We start from the raw sequence: 18,444 nt of genomic DNA, 5'->3' as shown, positions 1-18,444 counted from the left end.
TTTTCCTTCCCATCTCTGTCCACAGTCGCCAGGGGAACTTATTTTCGGACTCTCCCTCCTAGAAATGGTCACAAGAGTTCTTAAAGCTAAATAGAAATAGCTTTACAATAAAACATGGTCGGCATTATGTAAATGAAAACAATCACGGTGTCATATCCCACCAATGTTTTATTTCTTCTTAAAGTTTTATCAAGAGTGGCTGGTACATGCAATTTGACCCCTTCAATTAAGAAATACCCAAAGGCGTTATTGTCACTACCACATTTGTGGTAGTGCGGTCACAAAACCTAGGTTCCATTACCGACACTTAACAATACTATACTGTGGGACACGAAAATGTGAGCTTAGCAGTCGCACATACCCAGGCTGCTGATGCCATGTTGGGTTGACTCTCTCCCCTTCAGATTAAAATAATGCTAGATACCTTTTTACACTTTATTTTTAATCAAATGTCAGAAAACAACAGAAACTCTTAATGAATGAATAAGATCTTTACAATACTGAGGAGAGGACTATTTTTCTGCTAAATTAAGTCGCAATCTCACCACGATCATACAAACTAGAACTCCGCACTCCTTAACAGACCCATCTAATCTGGTTATATCCTTCCCCCTTGTAGATGTTTCTGTGTAGTATGGGAATGGGCTTCAATCCCTTCAGCGTTCTCTGTGACCCTTTTAATGTAATGCTGTGAGCAGACGTTTTCTGCTCATGCCACGTGTGTCTCTAGTTAGCTTTTGAACTTATTTGAATTAATATTTTTTGCAATTTCTGGATTATCAGCAAATGATACTCATAATTTGTTTATTGAGGCTTCCCCAATGGTACAGTGGTTGCATCGTCGCCTTGTAATCAAGGGGTCTCAGGTTCGATGCCCGATGGAGGCTTATAATGGTTCGGATCCCACTTTAAGCACTTTAAACTGTAGGTCCAGTCCCAACTAGCCTTACTGTGCATAAAGTGGACTTAAAAACACCAAATGCCGGCCCCGGTAGTGGAGTGGTTAGCACATCGTGCTACGATGCCAGGGGTCCCAGGTTCTAATCCCGGTCTGGGCATGGATGTTTGTGAGTGTTCATTCATCAATATCATCACTCAAATTAGCCAAAAGTGGCACAAAAAGCGAAGTAAAATAAATGAAATCAATTAAAATACCAAACCAATCAATGAAATTGATTTATTGAGGTGGTAAGAGGGATATCTGCATTGTATCCAGCACTATTAGTCACTCATGGTAACAGTACCAGCCCATTTATCGAATCACTGACATTGAAAAACTGCACCCGTTCGTGTTGAGATGAAGCTACAAATGCGACCAGGCAAGAGGCAAAGAAGGAGAGCAAGGAGATGATTGACCTTGAGGTTCCCATTTTCGTGTCCCACAGTATGAGAGATGAAATGAAGACATTTGTAAATGTTGGTACATACCTGGATTCAGACTCTGAAAGATGCCGACACAGCGCTTCTCGCCTTTCTACTTCCAGCTGCAACTTCCTCTGTAATCTGAGATTCTCTTCTCGTATTTGCTTTTCCTCCATTACGTATCTCTGCATCTTCTCCGTGTCTGGAAGTATTAAAGACTGTGTAGAGTAACGGGCATTTCCACCACATGCTTTTACATTCATAATCTTTACAATCTACATAATCTATATGCATAATAAAACATGCATCTACCATATTCCTGTGTCCACTTTAAGAAATTGGTTTTCTTAGCTTGTCTGCTAATACAACCTTGGTGACAATGAAGTTCGACCAGAAAGGAATACGTGATTAAATGCACAGAGGCATAGGCGGTGGAATGGGTGACCCGCAGAAGTGACGCATGTGTGTAAGAGGAGGCGTGTGAGCAGGCAAGAATCGTGATCCCAACATGTTGCACCCAAGGTCACGTAAAGAACGAAAACGGGGAACAATACGCGTGACATTGAACTTCGACCAGGCACCAGACCCATACGGAAAATTCCAGATAGAGGCTCATTCGACGGAAGCATGACGTCACGGACACGATAAGGGAGTCCGCCGTATATAAGCGCGTGCTGTGCACCGAGGAACCGCAGTGCATCATCACCATGGCCAGGGGCAAACCTATTGACAACACCGTAAGGAGAAGAGTGGTGGAGTTGCAACGGGATGGACTCAGTGAATGGGAAATAGGGTGCCAACTGAACTTACCCAAGTCAACCGTCCACTGCATCATCAAACACCACCAAAATACGGGTACTACAGAGCCAGGTAAGGCCCCCGGTCGAAAACGCCTGCTAAGCGTGCGTGACCTACGGATATTTAGGCACTATATCCAGACCAACAATCATGTTTCTGTGGCCGAATTACGACTGTGGACTCGAGAACGCTTTCACATTGAAGTGTCAAACAGAACCATTCGCAGTTACCTACAGCGATGCGGTTACCGAGTGTACAAGGCGAAACGTAAACCCTTCCTTTCCATGTTGAACAAAGGCAATCCACTACGGTGGGCACGAATGTACTGGGGATTGACATTTCGGCAGTGGAACAGGGTTTTGTGGACGGACGAATCCATTTTCAATGTTGTGTACGGGAAAATATGGAAAACAGCCATTTGTCGGAAGGAGGAACAGAATGAAGCCAAATGTTATGCATGTCGGGTACAGAAACCTGCGTCAGTGATGGTATGGAGATGCATGACGGCATCTGGGGTTGGCCCACTACACGTCTGTGAGGGCATTGTGAATGCACACGCCTATACACGCATACTGGAGTGGCATCTTCCCACAGTGCGAAGGCACCTGTTCCACAGGCGGCGTCTCATCTTTCAACACGACAATGCCAGGCCTCATACAGAATGGTTGACTCGCCATCACATGCGAACTCTGCCATGGCCACCATCAAGTCCCGAACTCTCGCCCATTGAGAATGTGTGGCGTGTTCTTAAGCGACGTGTGCAACAGAGGGGACCCACGACAGTGGCTGCTCTTATCACCTGCCTGCACGAGGAATGGCACCACATCGATGTGGAATACCTTGAATGACTCGTCCGCAGCATGCCCCGACGCATTGCCACAGTTATTCGCCGACGGGGCGGCGTCACACCATGTTAAACAGGATCCCCTCTAACAGTGGTCGAACTTCAATGTCACGTGTAGATGGACGAAAATGTTTTATTTTGTGTGGACACTATACATTGCTGCGTTGCAGCGGAAATTTATGTTTTCCTTTGTTCCATGTAGCCTGCTGAATAAAATATGTTCCGCATATGCATGTCTCCTCCTTCTTTCACAACACACTCCTATATTTGTGACTGGTCGAACTTCATTGTCACTAAGGTTGTATTTGCAGTCAAGTTATACAATGTGTCCAGAAATAATGTTTACACTCCCAGGGTTGCTACGATTTTTTGATTATGAAATTCCCTGACATTTCCAGGTTTTCCAATCCAAAAATGATTTTCTTTCCAGACATGTTTATTCCTAACTTATGTTGTGAGAATTACTCACTTTTCAGATTAATACGTATTCTCAAAAATACAAAACTTCATGTACTTACGTTTAGGTGAGTATCTATTTTTTCCCGAACAACGTTTCGGGAAACTACTGTTCCCTTCCTCAGGTTCTTTTTTTTTGGCTATCTGAAATACTCCATAGCCATGTCAAATCACTTCAAAAGCCAAGGAAAATGGATACGGTATGACTTTGGTGAAGGAAGAATTTGGAAAATTTGCTAAAACTATTAAAACTCCCATCCCCCATGACTGTTTAATACCACAATAAAAAACTTTCTGTCTTAAAAGAACCATTTCAAATTAAAAAGATAAAAAGGCGCATGCCCTTTCACTTCCCCGTATTGACTTCAGGATATTTTAAAATATTTTTGAGAATATCTATTAGACATGTTTATCATCATGATTTTTGCTTTTGAACCTTGTGTTTTTCAATTAAGTATATAATCCGTTAACTATTATGAATATTCATTTTCACAACCTTTTCTCTATTTTTTTTTAAAAGTAAATTTCATTCTACACACAATAACACGTGAAAATTTGAAGAGTAATGTGTAAAATTACAATCTGCATCAAATGTATTGGGTGCTACAATCATTTGCATCTAGCCTTCAAGTGAAGATAACAGAGGTACATTATTTCACCATTAACAGATCTCCACAATATAAAAACAACAGAAAAAGTTCATAAACCATTTTTCATTTTCTGGCAGATTTATAGTGTCTTAGAAAATGTTGCTTTTTTGCTTACATTTATAAGTACACAACATGTGGAGAAATTTTTGTTGCATGTAGGAATTCTATAGGAAATGCCAACAAGACAAAGATCTATAAAATAATAGACTATAACCTCATTTTCACCAACCATTCCGATAATTATGATCATATATTGTCAATGTACTTTAGTTATCAATCAGATATCTGGACTGCAAGTCTTACTTTTATAATACTAGATATTAGAAAGAATATCAAAGTGAAAATTATTACAGAAATTCGAAAGAACCATAATTTTGCACATGACTGAGAAAAGGAACCATAATTTTGCACAAGACTGAGAATCATAAGAACGAAAGAAACAAGTTTCTAAATTGAATCATTTTTGGAAATGGAAATCACAAGAACCGAATCCAGAAGTGGAGGTGGACTGCTTGTTCATTTTGCAACTTTTTCTCTTGCAAACCCCAAAATGCATGTAAATTCCAGAAGATCTGCAAAATTCCCTGCTTTCCAGACGTGTAGCAACACTGACTCTTTGAAAGTTAATAACAGACGTACCAGTAAAGATGACTAGACTGGACTTATTGTATCTGAAGCTAAAATTTCTATTCTGTTGTTTTTAGTTCCATGAAAGCCTGCCAGATGGTAGGCATTGGTGTACACAAAAAGCAAGAGGTGAGTAACTTTTCTTTCAAGCAACGTAAAAAAGTGTCGAATATCCACCCACATCTCGCGATTTGACATCGTTCCATTTCTACCTGTGGGGAACAGTGAAGAACATGTACGCCACAAAGTCACGGACACTGGATGACATTTCATGCAATTGAGACCACCTGTGTTTCCTTTCCTGTGGAAATTTCAGTGTTGCAGGCAATGACAGTCATTTTGAGCATCTCTAACTTTAAGGTATGCAACACCATATAAATTCATACTTGCTGTTATTAGTGTTCAAAGAGTGTAAACACTATTTTGGAACACACTGCATTTACAGGATTTAGAAACAGACACAGATTATAAGCCTAACCCCTTCCCTGTGTTCGGAGTAATATTACGCCCACGAACATCTCTAACTGAAGTAACCTGTGTTGAATGGAATAATATGTTTTTTTGTTGATGAAACATATGTTTTGCTATTGAAGAAACAACAACCTTTTATTTAATCACGATTTTCAGTGCCGGCAAAGAAGAAAAAGAAGTAGTAGTTCAGAGGAAAGTATACTGATCTTGTGTTATACTGACAAAGTGCCGCGTTTAGAAAGTTGCTTTATGTACATTTTTTTTGGTGTTGCGTTATTTGAACTGTTGGTGATTTATGGTTGGTCTGAGTTTGTGAGTTTCTAAATTGCAAAATGTCTTTTCCCTCATACCTATTGAAGATACTGCAATGAAACTTGGCAGACTTTTCTATGACAGAGCCGGTTGGGTGAAGTATGGATATGGAGGTGATGGTGTGGTTAGTGGAGTGGAGGTGTTGAGAGGCGCCCGATTTTGGTGTGTCATTTTTGGCATCTTTTACATATTCGTTAATCCGTTCTTCGACAGTGCGGATGGTTCTGCCAATGTAGGTGTTGTGGCATTGGCATGTGGTCTTGTAGACACCAGGGGATGTAAGTTTTGGTAGGTAGTATCTCTTGAAGTTGGGTAGTGCTCTTCCGATTTGGGATATGGGTTTGTGTGCCACTCGGATGGTGAAAGGTTTGAGGGCCTTGGCAAATTTGCCAGATGTGGTTTGCCAGATCACCTCCATATCCATACTTCACCCAACCGGCTCTGTTATAGAAAACACTGTCAAAGAAACCCATGCTGTCATCCAATAAAAACAACCACTGAACCTGGACAATGGACAGTCACACCTGACTTGGCACCCTGTCCTCAGAAAGATCTCAGACCTGAAAAAGAAAAAAAAGAGGCAGTGCACATATTCACCCCCCTCCAGCCACGCGGGGAACAGGAATGGCACCATGCTGAGCAGCACAGCCCAGCCCCCCAACTGGCAACGCCACCTGACAACAGGAAGCAGACGATGCAAACCAGGACAGGAGAAATCGCAACTACCACCGCCCGGGAACAAACAATGCAGTGACACGGTACCATCTCCGGTTCAAACACCGTACAGTGGATCTTCGAAATTAATAGGATTTAACCATTAAATTATGCAATGCGGAAATGCGAAATTTTCTAAATTTCACTTAAGTAATTAAATTTGAGAAAAGTTAACACTTAAAACATACTTTCGTTGAGCCAGAGAAGAGATAAAATAGCAATTTAAAAAATTAAGAAGCCTGACAAACATTAAAAAAATAATACAAATCCTGGAATTTTTCAAAAATTCAAATATAACTCAACTGAAAAATTTACCAGGTATGGCTTGTCATATTGTTGCACCAAACCTGACCATTTTCAACCCGTCTTCAATATCTCGTAATCTTAAAGAAAAAAAAACATCACATGAAATGGAAATAAGAAAATCAGTTGAACTGCACTTACGTTCTTGCTGTGCGATTGCCAGCTGGTTCTTGAGACGAGCAACCTCGCTCCGAAGGGTCTGGATGTGAGTGCTCAGGTTGGCAGCCGTGTCGCCGTTGTTAATGTCTCTTGGAGACGCTGGGTCGGATACTGGCTGATCTAGTTTTATCTGCAGCATTCTGAAAATAAATTTCAAATATTTAGCCCATATTTTGATTTTTAAAAATCCCAAATTTCAGAGTGAGAGAATATTACAGGGTTGTTTAAGGTCCAGGAAGGCATAACTTGTAATGGGTTCTATTGTGTTCCCTAACTTTTTTCCCCGGCGCAATTTACATTTGGTACAAGTTGCATATTGTTTCATTTAAATATCAAAGTTGGACCATATTTTAATCCATTCGAGAAAAATAAAAGTTCCAGGACCGATTTGAAATACTTTAAAAATAAAATGGTTCTTCACGGGCCAGAACCTATTTACACTTGCTGATATTATCTCGCAGACCTGAATTGAATTTAATTACAATTTCTGGATCTTTAACAATCCTGGAATATTACCTTGTCAAACACATTTTTCCAAATACAGTAAAACCTGTCTATCCCGGAACATGATGGTTCCGAGCAAAATTTTCCGTCTTAACAGTTTTTCTTCTTATACAGGGTTGACTTTAAATACAGTATAGAGCGCTGCAGGAAATAATAGAAAAGACAGATTTATATTTCGCATTACTTATAATGTAGAGTACTAATGTATGTACGTACATGAATAAAAATGCAATACATTCATCAACTTCATCATATCATCACTCATCCCCATTTTCGCAAATTAACCAAAAGTGGCACAAAAAGCGAAGTAAAATAGACACGCACAAACATCCATGCCAGGATTCGAACCCGGGACCCCTGGCATCGTAGCACGATGTGCATAGAGGGAAGGAGAAAGATTGAAAGATGGAATAAGAGACGTGAAGAAAGATTGAGATAAAAGTGAAGAAAAGAAGAAACAAAGAGAGATAACAAGAATAATAGAAAGATGACGAAAGAACAGAGGAGAAATAGACAAAGAAAGGTGGAGAAAGAGGGTAAGAGATGAAAGAAAGAAACGGAATCGTAACAGCTGTGAGTATTGTAGCGCATTCTTTCATATTGACAATGTTACCGATAAGCGAGTGGCAACAGAGGCGTGTTCCACTTACAGTATTGCATGGTTTTCTTGCGAGCGAAAAATATAAAGGACAAAATTTACTCCTTACTGAGAATAAAAACAGCTTGTTGGTCTTTAAATGGTGTTCCGTTTCCACGTTAAGGATGTTTCCGCCTCAAGCAGGTCATTTTCAGGTATAAAATCGGTCTGTTCTGGGGACTTTTTTCCGCATTTACAGGTTTCCTTCTTATAGAGGTTCCGGGATATGCAGTTTTTACTGTACTACTTGCCAAAAATACAGCATATTTTTAAATATCTGATCTATTCTCCTATACCAATGATTTAAAACAAACTCTACAATACCTCTTTAGTACAGTTTAAACTTATGACATAGAGAGAATACAAAGGGGACATTCCACGAAAAAGTGGTCCTACTCCATGTAAATAACAAAATGATTCAATCTGAAAATTATTGTTTTTAATTGCATTAAGGTTTAAATGTTTGTGAACGTTTACATGTACTTTTGTGGCTACGAAAGTATTAAAGTATTGATAATATGTGGACAACAGGGAAAGCCAACCACACAGAGTCACATGAATGCTCTTGAAGGAGTTCTAAGCATTTGTAACTTTTCAGATCTTGGAATATCATATTGGTTTATCGAAAAGAGAAGAAATTCGAATTGGTCAAATGTCCAGCCGAGCCTTAACTTAGTATTCCAACTCTGAGCAGGCTTGTAGCATGTGCCCATGAACAGTGTTTGTAACTCACGATTTCTAAATTACGGATTCGTTTGCACGTGCCAAAAAATTGTTTCAATAAACCAGAGATTTATTATTCCACTTAGATTATATACTATCAACGTGGACTGATTTAATCAGTACATTAATCTCGTAATCATTTAATAGTGTCTATTAGACTTAAAGAAAGGAAACAAAATATATGTACTGATGGGGTGAAGCTCATACGAAAGGAAATGCAAATACACATTTCTCTTGATTTAAAATTCAATAATTTTTATAGGCAAAAATAGTAAACATTTTGTGTAGAATAATATACAAAATACTAATCACTTTAAACCATAAATAGTGCCATTATCATTAATAAATAAACAAATTAGCTGATATTTTTTCAAACTATCATCAAAAAAATCTACAAGATTCTGCTACAAAGACTGTAAAAATATTTATGTTAATATTTTAAGTTACAATTATGGAGAACATCCAGAATGTTTATTTTCACTGGAAGAAAAGTTACTGAAATTATTATAGTTTTATTAACACATTCAACAAACATTTCCACAATAGGTCCTTGAGTGGTTAGCACATTGTGCTACAATGCCAGGGGTCCCGGGTTTGAATCTGGCCTGGGCATGGATGTTTGTGAGTGTCTCATCACTCATCCCCATCTTCACAAATTAGCCAAAAGCGGCACAAAAAGCGAAGTAAAATAAACCAAATCAAATCAAATCCACAATAGGTAAACTATCAGAAAGAGAAAAATGTATATTTACGTATATTTTTTAATTGGTTTATTCAAACAGGGCTGTTTACTAGAAAAAGCTTTCTATAAAAAACATCTAACAGTTGGGCTGAAAAGTTCGTAGGCTTACATAGTAAAAAATATTTTTTTGACAAAATTCGATTTTATTATTCAATATAGTTGCCTTCGAGGGCGATACAACAATTATAGCGGTCATACAATTTTTCGATGCCATTTTTATAGTACGATTTCTCTTTAGCCTCAAAATAGGCCTCAGTTTCGGCGATTACCTCTTCATCAGTGATAAATTTCTTTCCAGCGAGCATTCTTTTAAGGTCTGCTAACAGGAAAAAGTCACTGGGGGCCAGATCTGGAGAATATGGTGGATGGGGAAGCAATTCGTAGTCTAATTCATATAATTTTGCCATCGTTTTCATTGATTTGTGACACAGTGCATTGTCTTGATGAAACAGCACTTTTTTCTTCTTCAAATGGGGCTGTTTTTTCGTGATTTCATCCTTTAAACGCTCCAACAACGCTATGTAATAATCGCTGTTGATGGTCTGGCCCTTTTTGAGGTAATCGATGAATATAATACCATGCGCATCCCAGAATACTGATGCCATAACCTTGCCAGCCGACTGTTGCGTCATTCCACGCTTTGGATTCGGTTCATCACGTGCAGTCCACTCAGCCGACTGTCGATTGGACTCTGAAGTGTAGTTATGGAGGCATGTTTCATCCATTGTAATATATAGATGGAAAAATTCGTGTTTATTACAGTTGAATATCGCTAAACATTGCTCCGAATCATCAAAACGTTGTTGCTTTTGATCGATTGTGAGCAAGCACGGCACCCATTTTGCACACAGCTTTTGCATGTTCAAATATTCATGCACAATATGTCCAACACGTTCCTTTGATATTTTTAAAGTCTCAGCTATCTCGATCAACTTCATTTTACGATCATTTAAAATTATTTTGTGGACTTTTTTGATGTTTTCGTCGGTAACAGCCTCTTTGGGGCATCCACTGCGTGCATCGTCTTCGATGCTCATTTCGCCTCGTTTAAATTTAGCAAACCACTTCTCAACGGTTGATTTTCCTGGTGCAGAGTCCGAATAATGTTTATCAAGCCAAGCCTTGGCTTCAACAGTATTTTTTTTCGCCAAAAAGCAATGCTTTATTAACACACGAAATTCTTTTTTATCCATTTTTTCACAATAACAAAAGCTGCTTCACTCACAATGCTATATCTCACGAACTAATTATCCGGCAGCTGTGAAATTTATACATGTATCTTTTGAAGGTTAGTACTAAGTAAAAATCACATGGATTTAATTCTAGTAACGCCATCTATGAGTCAGCCTACGAACTTTTCAGCCCAACTGTTATATGTATGGTGCCAAAAAAAAAAACATGCAATTTTAAGTTTATTTTAAAAAAAATTATTTACATTAAAAAATCAACAAAAATGTTATTTTTAATAAAAGTCATTATTTTTATCCACCAAGCTGGATTGATTTAAATCAGGTGAATTTAAAAAAATAAAATCACATGATTTAAATCGCTTTAAAGAAATAATTTATAGAATAATGTACATAAGGAATTTGTAGAAATCAGAATCATCATCCTGGTGAAAGTATATTAATGTTGTAATCATTTAGTGGTGTTTATTAGGCTGTAAGAATGGAAAAGAAAGAAAACAAAATACAATCACTGTCGAGTCTTCCATGAAGCGGCGGTGGGAGGACGTCTGCCGGCATTTAGACCCATAGCTTTACGCTGACTTTGACACTGGATGCGTCTGTGCTTTAGTATCCAGATAGTTGGCATCCAGTTTGCATGTGTTTGTAAACTGTTAATATGTTAACAAGTGTTTTAGATTGTTTTGTTTTAGTTTACGTATTACTGGTGCTTTTTCCTAATAATGCCACGTACAATTTAAAATAACGCACTTTAATGTACATACAACTCTTACGTCATTATGAATTCTTGTAGGGAGGTCAGAAGGCATTCGACAGCAGAATTCCCAGATGTTCCTCTTCCACACAGAGACAATGTTCAAGATCTTATGAGCAAATTTAGGGAAACAGGGTCTGTTCTTGATAAGAAACGAAGGGTGACACGGCGTGTGCTTGCTTACTGGGGAGAATAGATGACATTGGAGCACGATTGCTACACAGTTTTCAAAAATACCTCCGGCGCTTTGCACAAGAAACAGACATTTGCATGACGTCTGCACGGTGAGCTACCAAGCTTTTAAACCTGAAGCCATGCATTAGAAGTATTGAAAGAAAATATCAGGAGAGCAATTTTAAAGAAGAACTGATACGTGATAGGGAAAATTTCCTTAAAAATACCGTAAATGTGTGGAAGAAGGAGGACATAATTTCAACACCTCTTGTAACAAGGTACGTACTCATTTTAATTCTAACTCTTTGTGTAATTGTACGAGCTTATTTCATTACATAGCTAGCTGTTCAATTTATATTTATGTAGCATCCAATTTGTTGGCAGATGCGCTCTCGCTGCCTGGTGTAATAGCTGCTGCTATACGGAAGACTCAACTGTGAAAGGCACTGTATATGTACTGATGGAGTGAAGCTCATACGCAATGAAATTAATATGTAGACTGTGAATATACTTCACTTTATCTTCATTTAAAATTCTACAGTTTTTATACATAAAAATAACAAACATTTTGTGCAGAAAAATATGCAAAATACTAATACGTTAAACTGAAAATTTTCATTAATTATGATCATCATCATTAAGCTGTAAAATCAAAAAATCTGATTTAAATCAAAATATCATCAAACATTATTTTTTTAAAATAAAAATCATGATTTTTGTCCAGACTGGTATTCACTGGTAGAGACATATTAGTTTTATCGGTAAAATTAGCAGTACTGTTATCAATCAGACATTTCCATAAATAGCTTGCAATTTAATGCAAAATTCTGCACTTTTCTTGTATATCTTCAATATAAACATGTATTGTTGCACTTAATTTTGAAACGCAAACTGCATGTATTACTTCAAGATGTTTGGGCTCCTGCACAGCCAAATGGTTTTTATTTAATAATTCTTTTAATTAATCAAGTTTATTTAAAATCATTTCATTTCATTGTAAACGAACTTCATGTACTTTCAATTATCAGGTACTGAAATTTAACATGAAAATTATTATACCTAGATCCTATTTCAAAATGAAGGTTCTAGTTTATATTATAAATATGTTGATCTTAATAAAACAGTGTGAATTAGTCTCCATTCACAGAAATGGGGAATTCTGGATTAAAAAAAAAATACTGGAAGGGGAAAAAAAGGACAAAATGTATTAATGCACAAATCCAGTGCATTTCTTGACTCGCAAGGAGAAGACTTTTGAAATTTAGTTTCGGACGGGATTACGTGTAGTGTTAGGGTATCCCTCCCTATAGGTATTGGTATGTCAAGGTACTAGAGTACACTAGCAAGCCATTTTGGAGAAAAAGTGCTTCAAAAGTTTCGAAAATTTCCATGCATGCCCCATTAGGCTTCTTCTCTTTTCTATTTACTCAAGCATATATTTATCCTGAAAATTCATATTGTTTGCTGTGCGAATTGTCGAGAAATATTTAGTTTTCGGTTCCTTCATGATAATTACTACTCTGGATCCTGCACAAAAAAAAAAATATAATAAAGCATTACAGTAAAACCTCGTTAATCCAGACTACTGGGGGAATAAGTTGACTGGTTTAACGAAAGTCCGGATTAACTGAAATAACCTAAAAGAACAGTTGAAAGTGCATTAAAACTCAGTTTATAGCAACAAAACATATTAATTATGGTGTATTTAAGGGCAAAGGCCTAAATACACTATACAGTACAGTAAAATGTTAGGCAATACTGTACATACAATGCAGTACGAGGGTATTCATTCCTGTCAATGTGGCTTCTTCCGAAAGCATCCTGCTTTTTTCTTCTTTCCCCTTTTACCTTTTGTAGAAAATAACATGTTGATAATTTAATATGCAAATGTTTGTAACATGATTAGAAAATTATAGGAACATTAATTCACAAATCCCTCTCCTTGTCAGAATTAATTTCTATGTATGCATTGCGACCCTGACCTGTAATTTCGAAGTCGCAAACCAATCTTAGGAGCACGAAACATACATTGACGTGAAGACAAATTTTGAAAACCCACCTCTTCTCTGCCTCCAGCTTGTCCATCCGCTTCCACAGCTTGTTGACGAGCGCCTCCTGCTCCTGTTCGAGCGTGTTCTCCAGTTCTACCTTCTCTCGACGCAGCTGCTCCAAGTTGCTCTGTTTGGCAGAGGTCTCCGCTTCCAGCTTCTCTATCTTCCGCATCAACTTATTCACAAGGCATTCCTGTTCTTGCTCTAGCGTCTGCTCCAGCCTACACTTCTCTTGACGCAGCTGAAACATAAAACACAAGTTACAAGTTTATTTCACGTCCACTTTATGCTCATGCTTAGGTTACTGTATTGCGCCTCAAAATCCCAGAAAACTATTTAGCAGATCAGTAAAGAAATTCTAACCAATACCACTGGTATTGGTCGATACAAATACATTGGTTCAGACCTATTTATAACCTTTCATCACACAATCACCACAGAATCTTTGGACACACAAGATAATTTTTTTCACGTCCGTACTTTGTGGGGCATTCCAGCACTACGTGTGTGACATTTTACATATAAAATGTAAGGTTCTAGACACATAATTGGTTTAAAATATTCCTAATGAACTGATTTCATAGAATTATGACGTACTTTATGGTGTCTGCTAACTAATGAACAACCTGGGTATGATGACATAGCCTAAATGTGTTACGTGGGAAGCTTTAAAAATGTAGTTGGAATTCATTTGTCTATGGAGCATATAGACTACAGGAAATATGCAAATTATATACATTCACAAATATTTCAACTTTAATGCAATTAAAAACAATAATAATTTCCAGACTAATAATTAAATCTTCAAGACTTAGCTGGACAGGCCACGTGGCAGGAATGGGAGGAAGGAAGAGTTTACAACAGTATTCTTGTTGGAAAATCTGATGGTAAGAGACCTGTAGGAAGGCCAAAGGCAAGAGGGAAATCGGGAAGAATGGAGAAGATTGGATTGATTTTGCACAGGATATGAACAGATGGAAGGCTTGTGTTGCTGCAGCCATAAACCTTCGGGTTTAAGAAGGCTAGAGAGTTAGTTCATTAATAATTTCCCGATTAACTCATTTTGGCATAGTCTATACCAATTCAGGCAGGGTGGTTACCTTCATAGTCTCAGATGTTATTGAATTAAACATATGTTAAAATTCAGGACAAAGTAAGAAACCCATATTTTTTTGTTTTGTCCATAAAAATTCCTGGCCCGAGATACAGGTTGCCAAAGATGGCACCTTGGGCACCATTTCTCACATGCGATTTTCGGCAAAATATTAAAATGCCCTATCTCTGGAACGGTTCAAGATATTTTGTTGCTGTTTCTTGTATTTGAAAGAGAATAAGTTTCTGATTAAAATGATAACCTCCGTTTGGAAATATGTGTTCAAGTTCTCTTGCTGTAGCCTTCTGAAATTTTCTTTGAAAAAATAACATTCTTTTCAAAAATGCCAATCCCAAAAATTTTGATTTTTTTTTACTGTTGATCAGTACCATATAGTACTACATTCTCTGAAAAGGAGAACTTCCACTTTTGAGTTTAACAGGTTTTATAAACAACTGAAAATTTTGACATACATTAAAGCAGTTTCCATTACCACATTCTCACATATTAGTCTCATTAAATCAAAATCTAGTCTTATCTGACATGGCATTTTAATTCTTCATAAAGATAAGTAACAGACACAGCTCTTAAAACATATTAAAGCTTCCAAAATATATGTGCAAGTTCCAAAACTTATTACAGGTTCCAAAGCATACATACCACTTTTGTGCACTCTGTTTAGAACTGAAATTAGCAACTTAATCAAAAAATTTGTTCAACTGCATCAGTATCTTCCTTTGATATTGAGTGATGCCTTCCTGTTGAACCAATAGGAACTGGAGCATCCACAATCTGAGACCACAGTGTGCATTCTGCTACAGATGGACAACCAATACCACCACCACATGGCAGCAATTAACGTGTCAATTTCTTCAAAACTGCACACAACAATTCACTTATTTGGGGAGGGGGGTGTTAGCTGACTGTATCCATCATCATGTTTTACAAAATATAAAATTGGATCCAGCATGAAGCAAACCCAAATAACGGAGATATTTGATCACAAAGTATGGTTGCCGAAAAAAAAAAAAAATATTAGTAAAAAATGCCTGTACGAGGGCGTACCCACAAGAAACCTGAAAGCATATCTACCGGGAAAAAAAGACGTACTTCCGACTTCCACTGCAAGATGTAGTGAGGAGATACTATGACGCATCAGTGTGATGAGCGCCGTTGCCCTGTGTAGAAATGGAGCTGTGCTGTGCTGCACGTTCTTTGTGCTGACAAACGTTTGCTGCGAATCTTGCTATGGCGGAATCAGAAGGAACAGAGAGAGAGTGTGAAATATTGTTTCCTATTACGGAAAAGTGCAGCTGAGACTGTAGTGATGCTTAAAGCAGCATTTAAAGAAGACACCCTAGGTAAAATGCAAGTGTACGAGTGGTTTGCACGTTTCAAAAAGGGGGAAATGTTAGTGGAAGACCAACTGTGACGTGGACGACCTGCCACAGCAAGAAATGACGAAAACATTGAAAAAGTGTGAAATGCTGGTTACGAAGGTCGTCGTCAAAGGTCAAACTGTTAATCAGGATTTCTACATGGGTGTGGTGAGGCGATTGCATGAAAATGTGCAGCGAAAACGTCCATGCATGAACAACGAGCTCAAAGGCAAATGCTTTGCCGATGTGGCTGAAATTCAGGAACATGCTCTTCAGGCCTTGAACAATATCCCAGTTGAGGACTTCCAAAAATGTTTCAAGCAATGGGAACGCCGCTTGGTTAAGTGCATCACGTCAAATGGACAATACTTTGAAGGAGACTAAGGTATTTGTAAATCAAAGTTATTAAAACTCATCTTTTTTGGCATCTCATCTTACGGCCTCGTATGCACACTAAAACAACAAAAGAACTCGTTGGAAATTGCTAACAACTCAAAACCTAACGACATAAAATTAAAGCTGTTGTAGTGGAATGTCATGTTGGGTGATATATTCACTTCCACGAAGCCTTGAGGCTGTCCTGCTTCATGGTAAGGTAACAAACGTACTGCACTATATATTCACAATAACACATCTCCACGAGCAAAAAACAATGGAAAACATTCAAAAACAACACAATTATTTTAAACCATGCAAAATATTTCTTTCTCGAGGAGGTACGGAGGGAGGCGGGTACCTCTTTTTTGTCCATTAGTATACAAATGAGGGTATGACATACTTGAATCACAAAATAATATATTTATTCAGATTGTTTTATATTTTCAAAAAATCCTAGGAGAAAGAAAATTATCGTAGAATGTTAGCAGTGGTTGTCACACAAAATTTGAACCTTCCGTAAGGTAATAAGCAATATTTGGAAATTGAAAAAGTCTTTGCACTCAAATCCCTCCTCGCACCCTCTCACCCCTCTACCTAGTAGTGCCTTGGGCAATCTATCAGATGCGAGGCAGCACTGGTAAGGAGGGTGCAAGCATTGAACGTGTTTAGTTTGTTTGTTATGTTGTGCACTGTATGTCAATTTTACGTAGCTCTAGTAAAACGAGAAAAAAATTCACTTAATTTTGAAATTCGTAAATTCGATTTGGATAGTTAGATTTTAAAAACAAAAGTTTAGAAGCATGCACTATTTTCTTGTAAGACTTTAAAAAATTACATTCATTCATTATTTACAGCGTTATGAATATTATTATTGTCTGTTTTTCATTGTTCGAACTTTTCACCTTTATTCTTAATATATTCTATGTTAAATAAAACCATGTTTATACATTTTAAAAAAAGAATAAAATTCCAATATAAGGAAAATAAACAAAATAATGCTCACAAAGAATCGTCATTTGGTTTTCATGATGTAGAGGTTGTGTTAAAAATAGATTCCTTCATGTACGTACAATTTACGCAGTGCTAGTTACACTGTAATATAAGAACACGATAGTGTTTTAGGGTTAAAAATACCTTACGCAAGCATGTGCGCTCCCGATGGGAGATGTCATTTTCTGCTTATAAAAGTGACAGTAAGTATCGAAAAATAGTGGGAACGAATGTGAAAGTAATTTAGAACCTTACTGAAAGTAATTATTACAGCTTTAATTTCGAAAAAGTCCAAAGTATGGGTAAAATAAGATCTTTGAACGACCTTCCGCAAAAATCCCCATTTTGCAAACTTGATGCATTACTAAAATAATCTGATTCTTAAGGAAAGGCTAAGGGAACCAAACCTGTCAGCCTAACCTAACTACAAAAGCATATATCAAAGTACGTAAGAAATGTGAAAAAAAAAAATTGATTGAAGAAAGTTTCTTATGGTGTGGAGCAGCATGAAATGTGTGCAGAAAACTAACGTCAACACATCACTGAAAAGTTGTCTCCTTGTTAGAAAAAGTTTCATGCAGCCTGTATCGGTTCCATACATCTTCAAAATCTTGTAACATTTTGGTGACAGGAAGAAAGTACAGATCCGAACAACGCATGGTAAATGACAAGAATAAATGAACCGATACCGGAAACCCCTTCGTACCTCATGCATGTGACCTAGATAGGAGGGGCAGTTCGTAACCAAGATGATAGTAAACGAATGGCTGTGGGGAAGTACGGAATTATATAGGAATATATGGAAGTGAAAAACCAGTGTCAAGGTAACATAAGTAGCATGATGAAAACTGCAATAAAACAAAATGAACTCGGGCCAAAAGGACTTTTAGGGGTCCGGCAGGAGACATCCAATTTTTCAAATTTACCCAAAAACTACAATTTTCCAAAATTTTACATATTTCCTGTATTTCCTTTGTCGATATTAGGAAATGAGGATCACGTTTTCAAGGAGTGTTCTTTTGGGTAATGGTTCCCATTGTTTTATAATCTTTTTCTGTCTCCTAGCAGGAAGACTATTTATCGTCGAATTTTGGAAATCAAAAATTAAAGTAATGAGCACTGTTTGGAATTTTGGA

At 37.5% G+C, this 18,444-nt stretch overlaps 1 protein-coding gene across 1 annotated transcript in view; it reads right to left on the bottom strand.

The window, feature by feature from the left end:
• LOC145997438 (coiled-coil domain-containing protein 6-like) overlaps positions 1-18,444 on the bottom strand; it is a 42,603-nt gene that overhangs the window by 19,094 nt on the left and 5,065 nt on the right. Inside the window, exons 3-5 of the mRNA XM_083134477.1 lie at positions 13,477-13,709; positions 6,679-6,836; positions 1,429-1,564 (exon numbers count right to left, since the gene is read on the bottom strand). Coding sequence (XP_082990603.1) covers positions 1,429-1,564; positions 6,679-6,836; positions 13,477-13,709 — 527 coding nt within the window. The remainder of the gene's footprint in view (positions 1-1,428; positions 1,565-6,678; positions 6,837-13,476; positions 13,710-18,444) is intronic.

This window comes from Lepisma saccharinum, chromosome 13 (genome assembly GCF_977018435.1).
Source record: "Lepisma saccharinum chromosome 13, izLepSacc3.1, whole genome shotgun sequence".
Lineage (NCBI taxonomy): Eukaryota > Metazoa > Arthropoda > Insecta > Zygentoma > Lepismatidae > Lepisma > Lepisma saccharinum.
The sequence above is the reverse complement of the archived record's forward strand: the minus strand, read 5'-3'. Positions and strand labels throughout refer to the sequence as shown.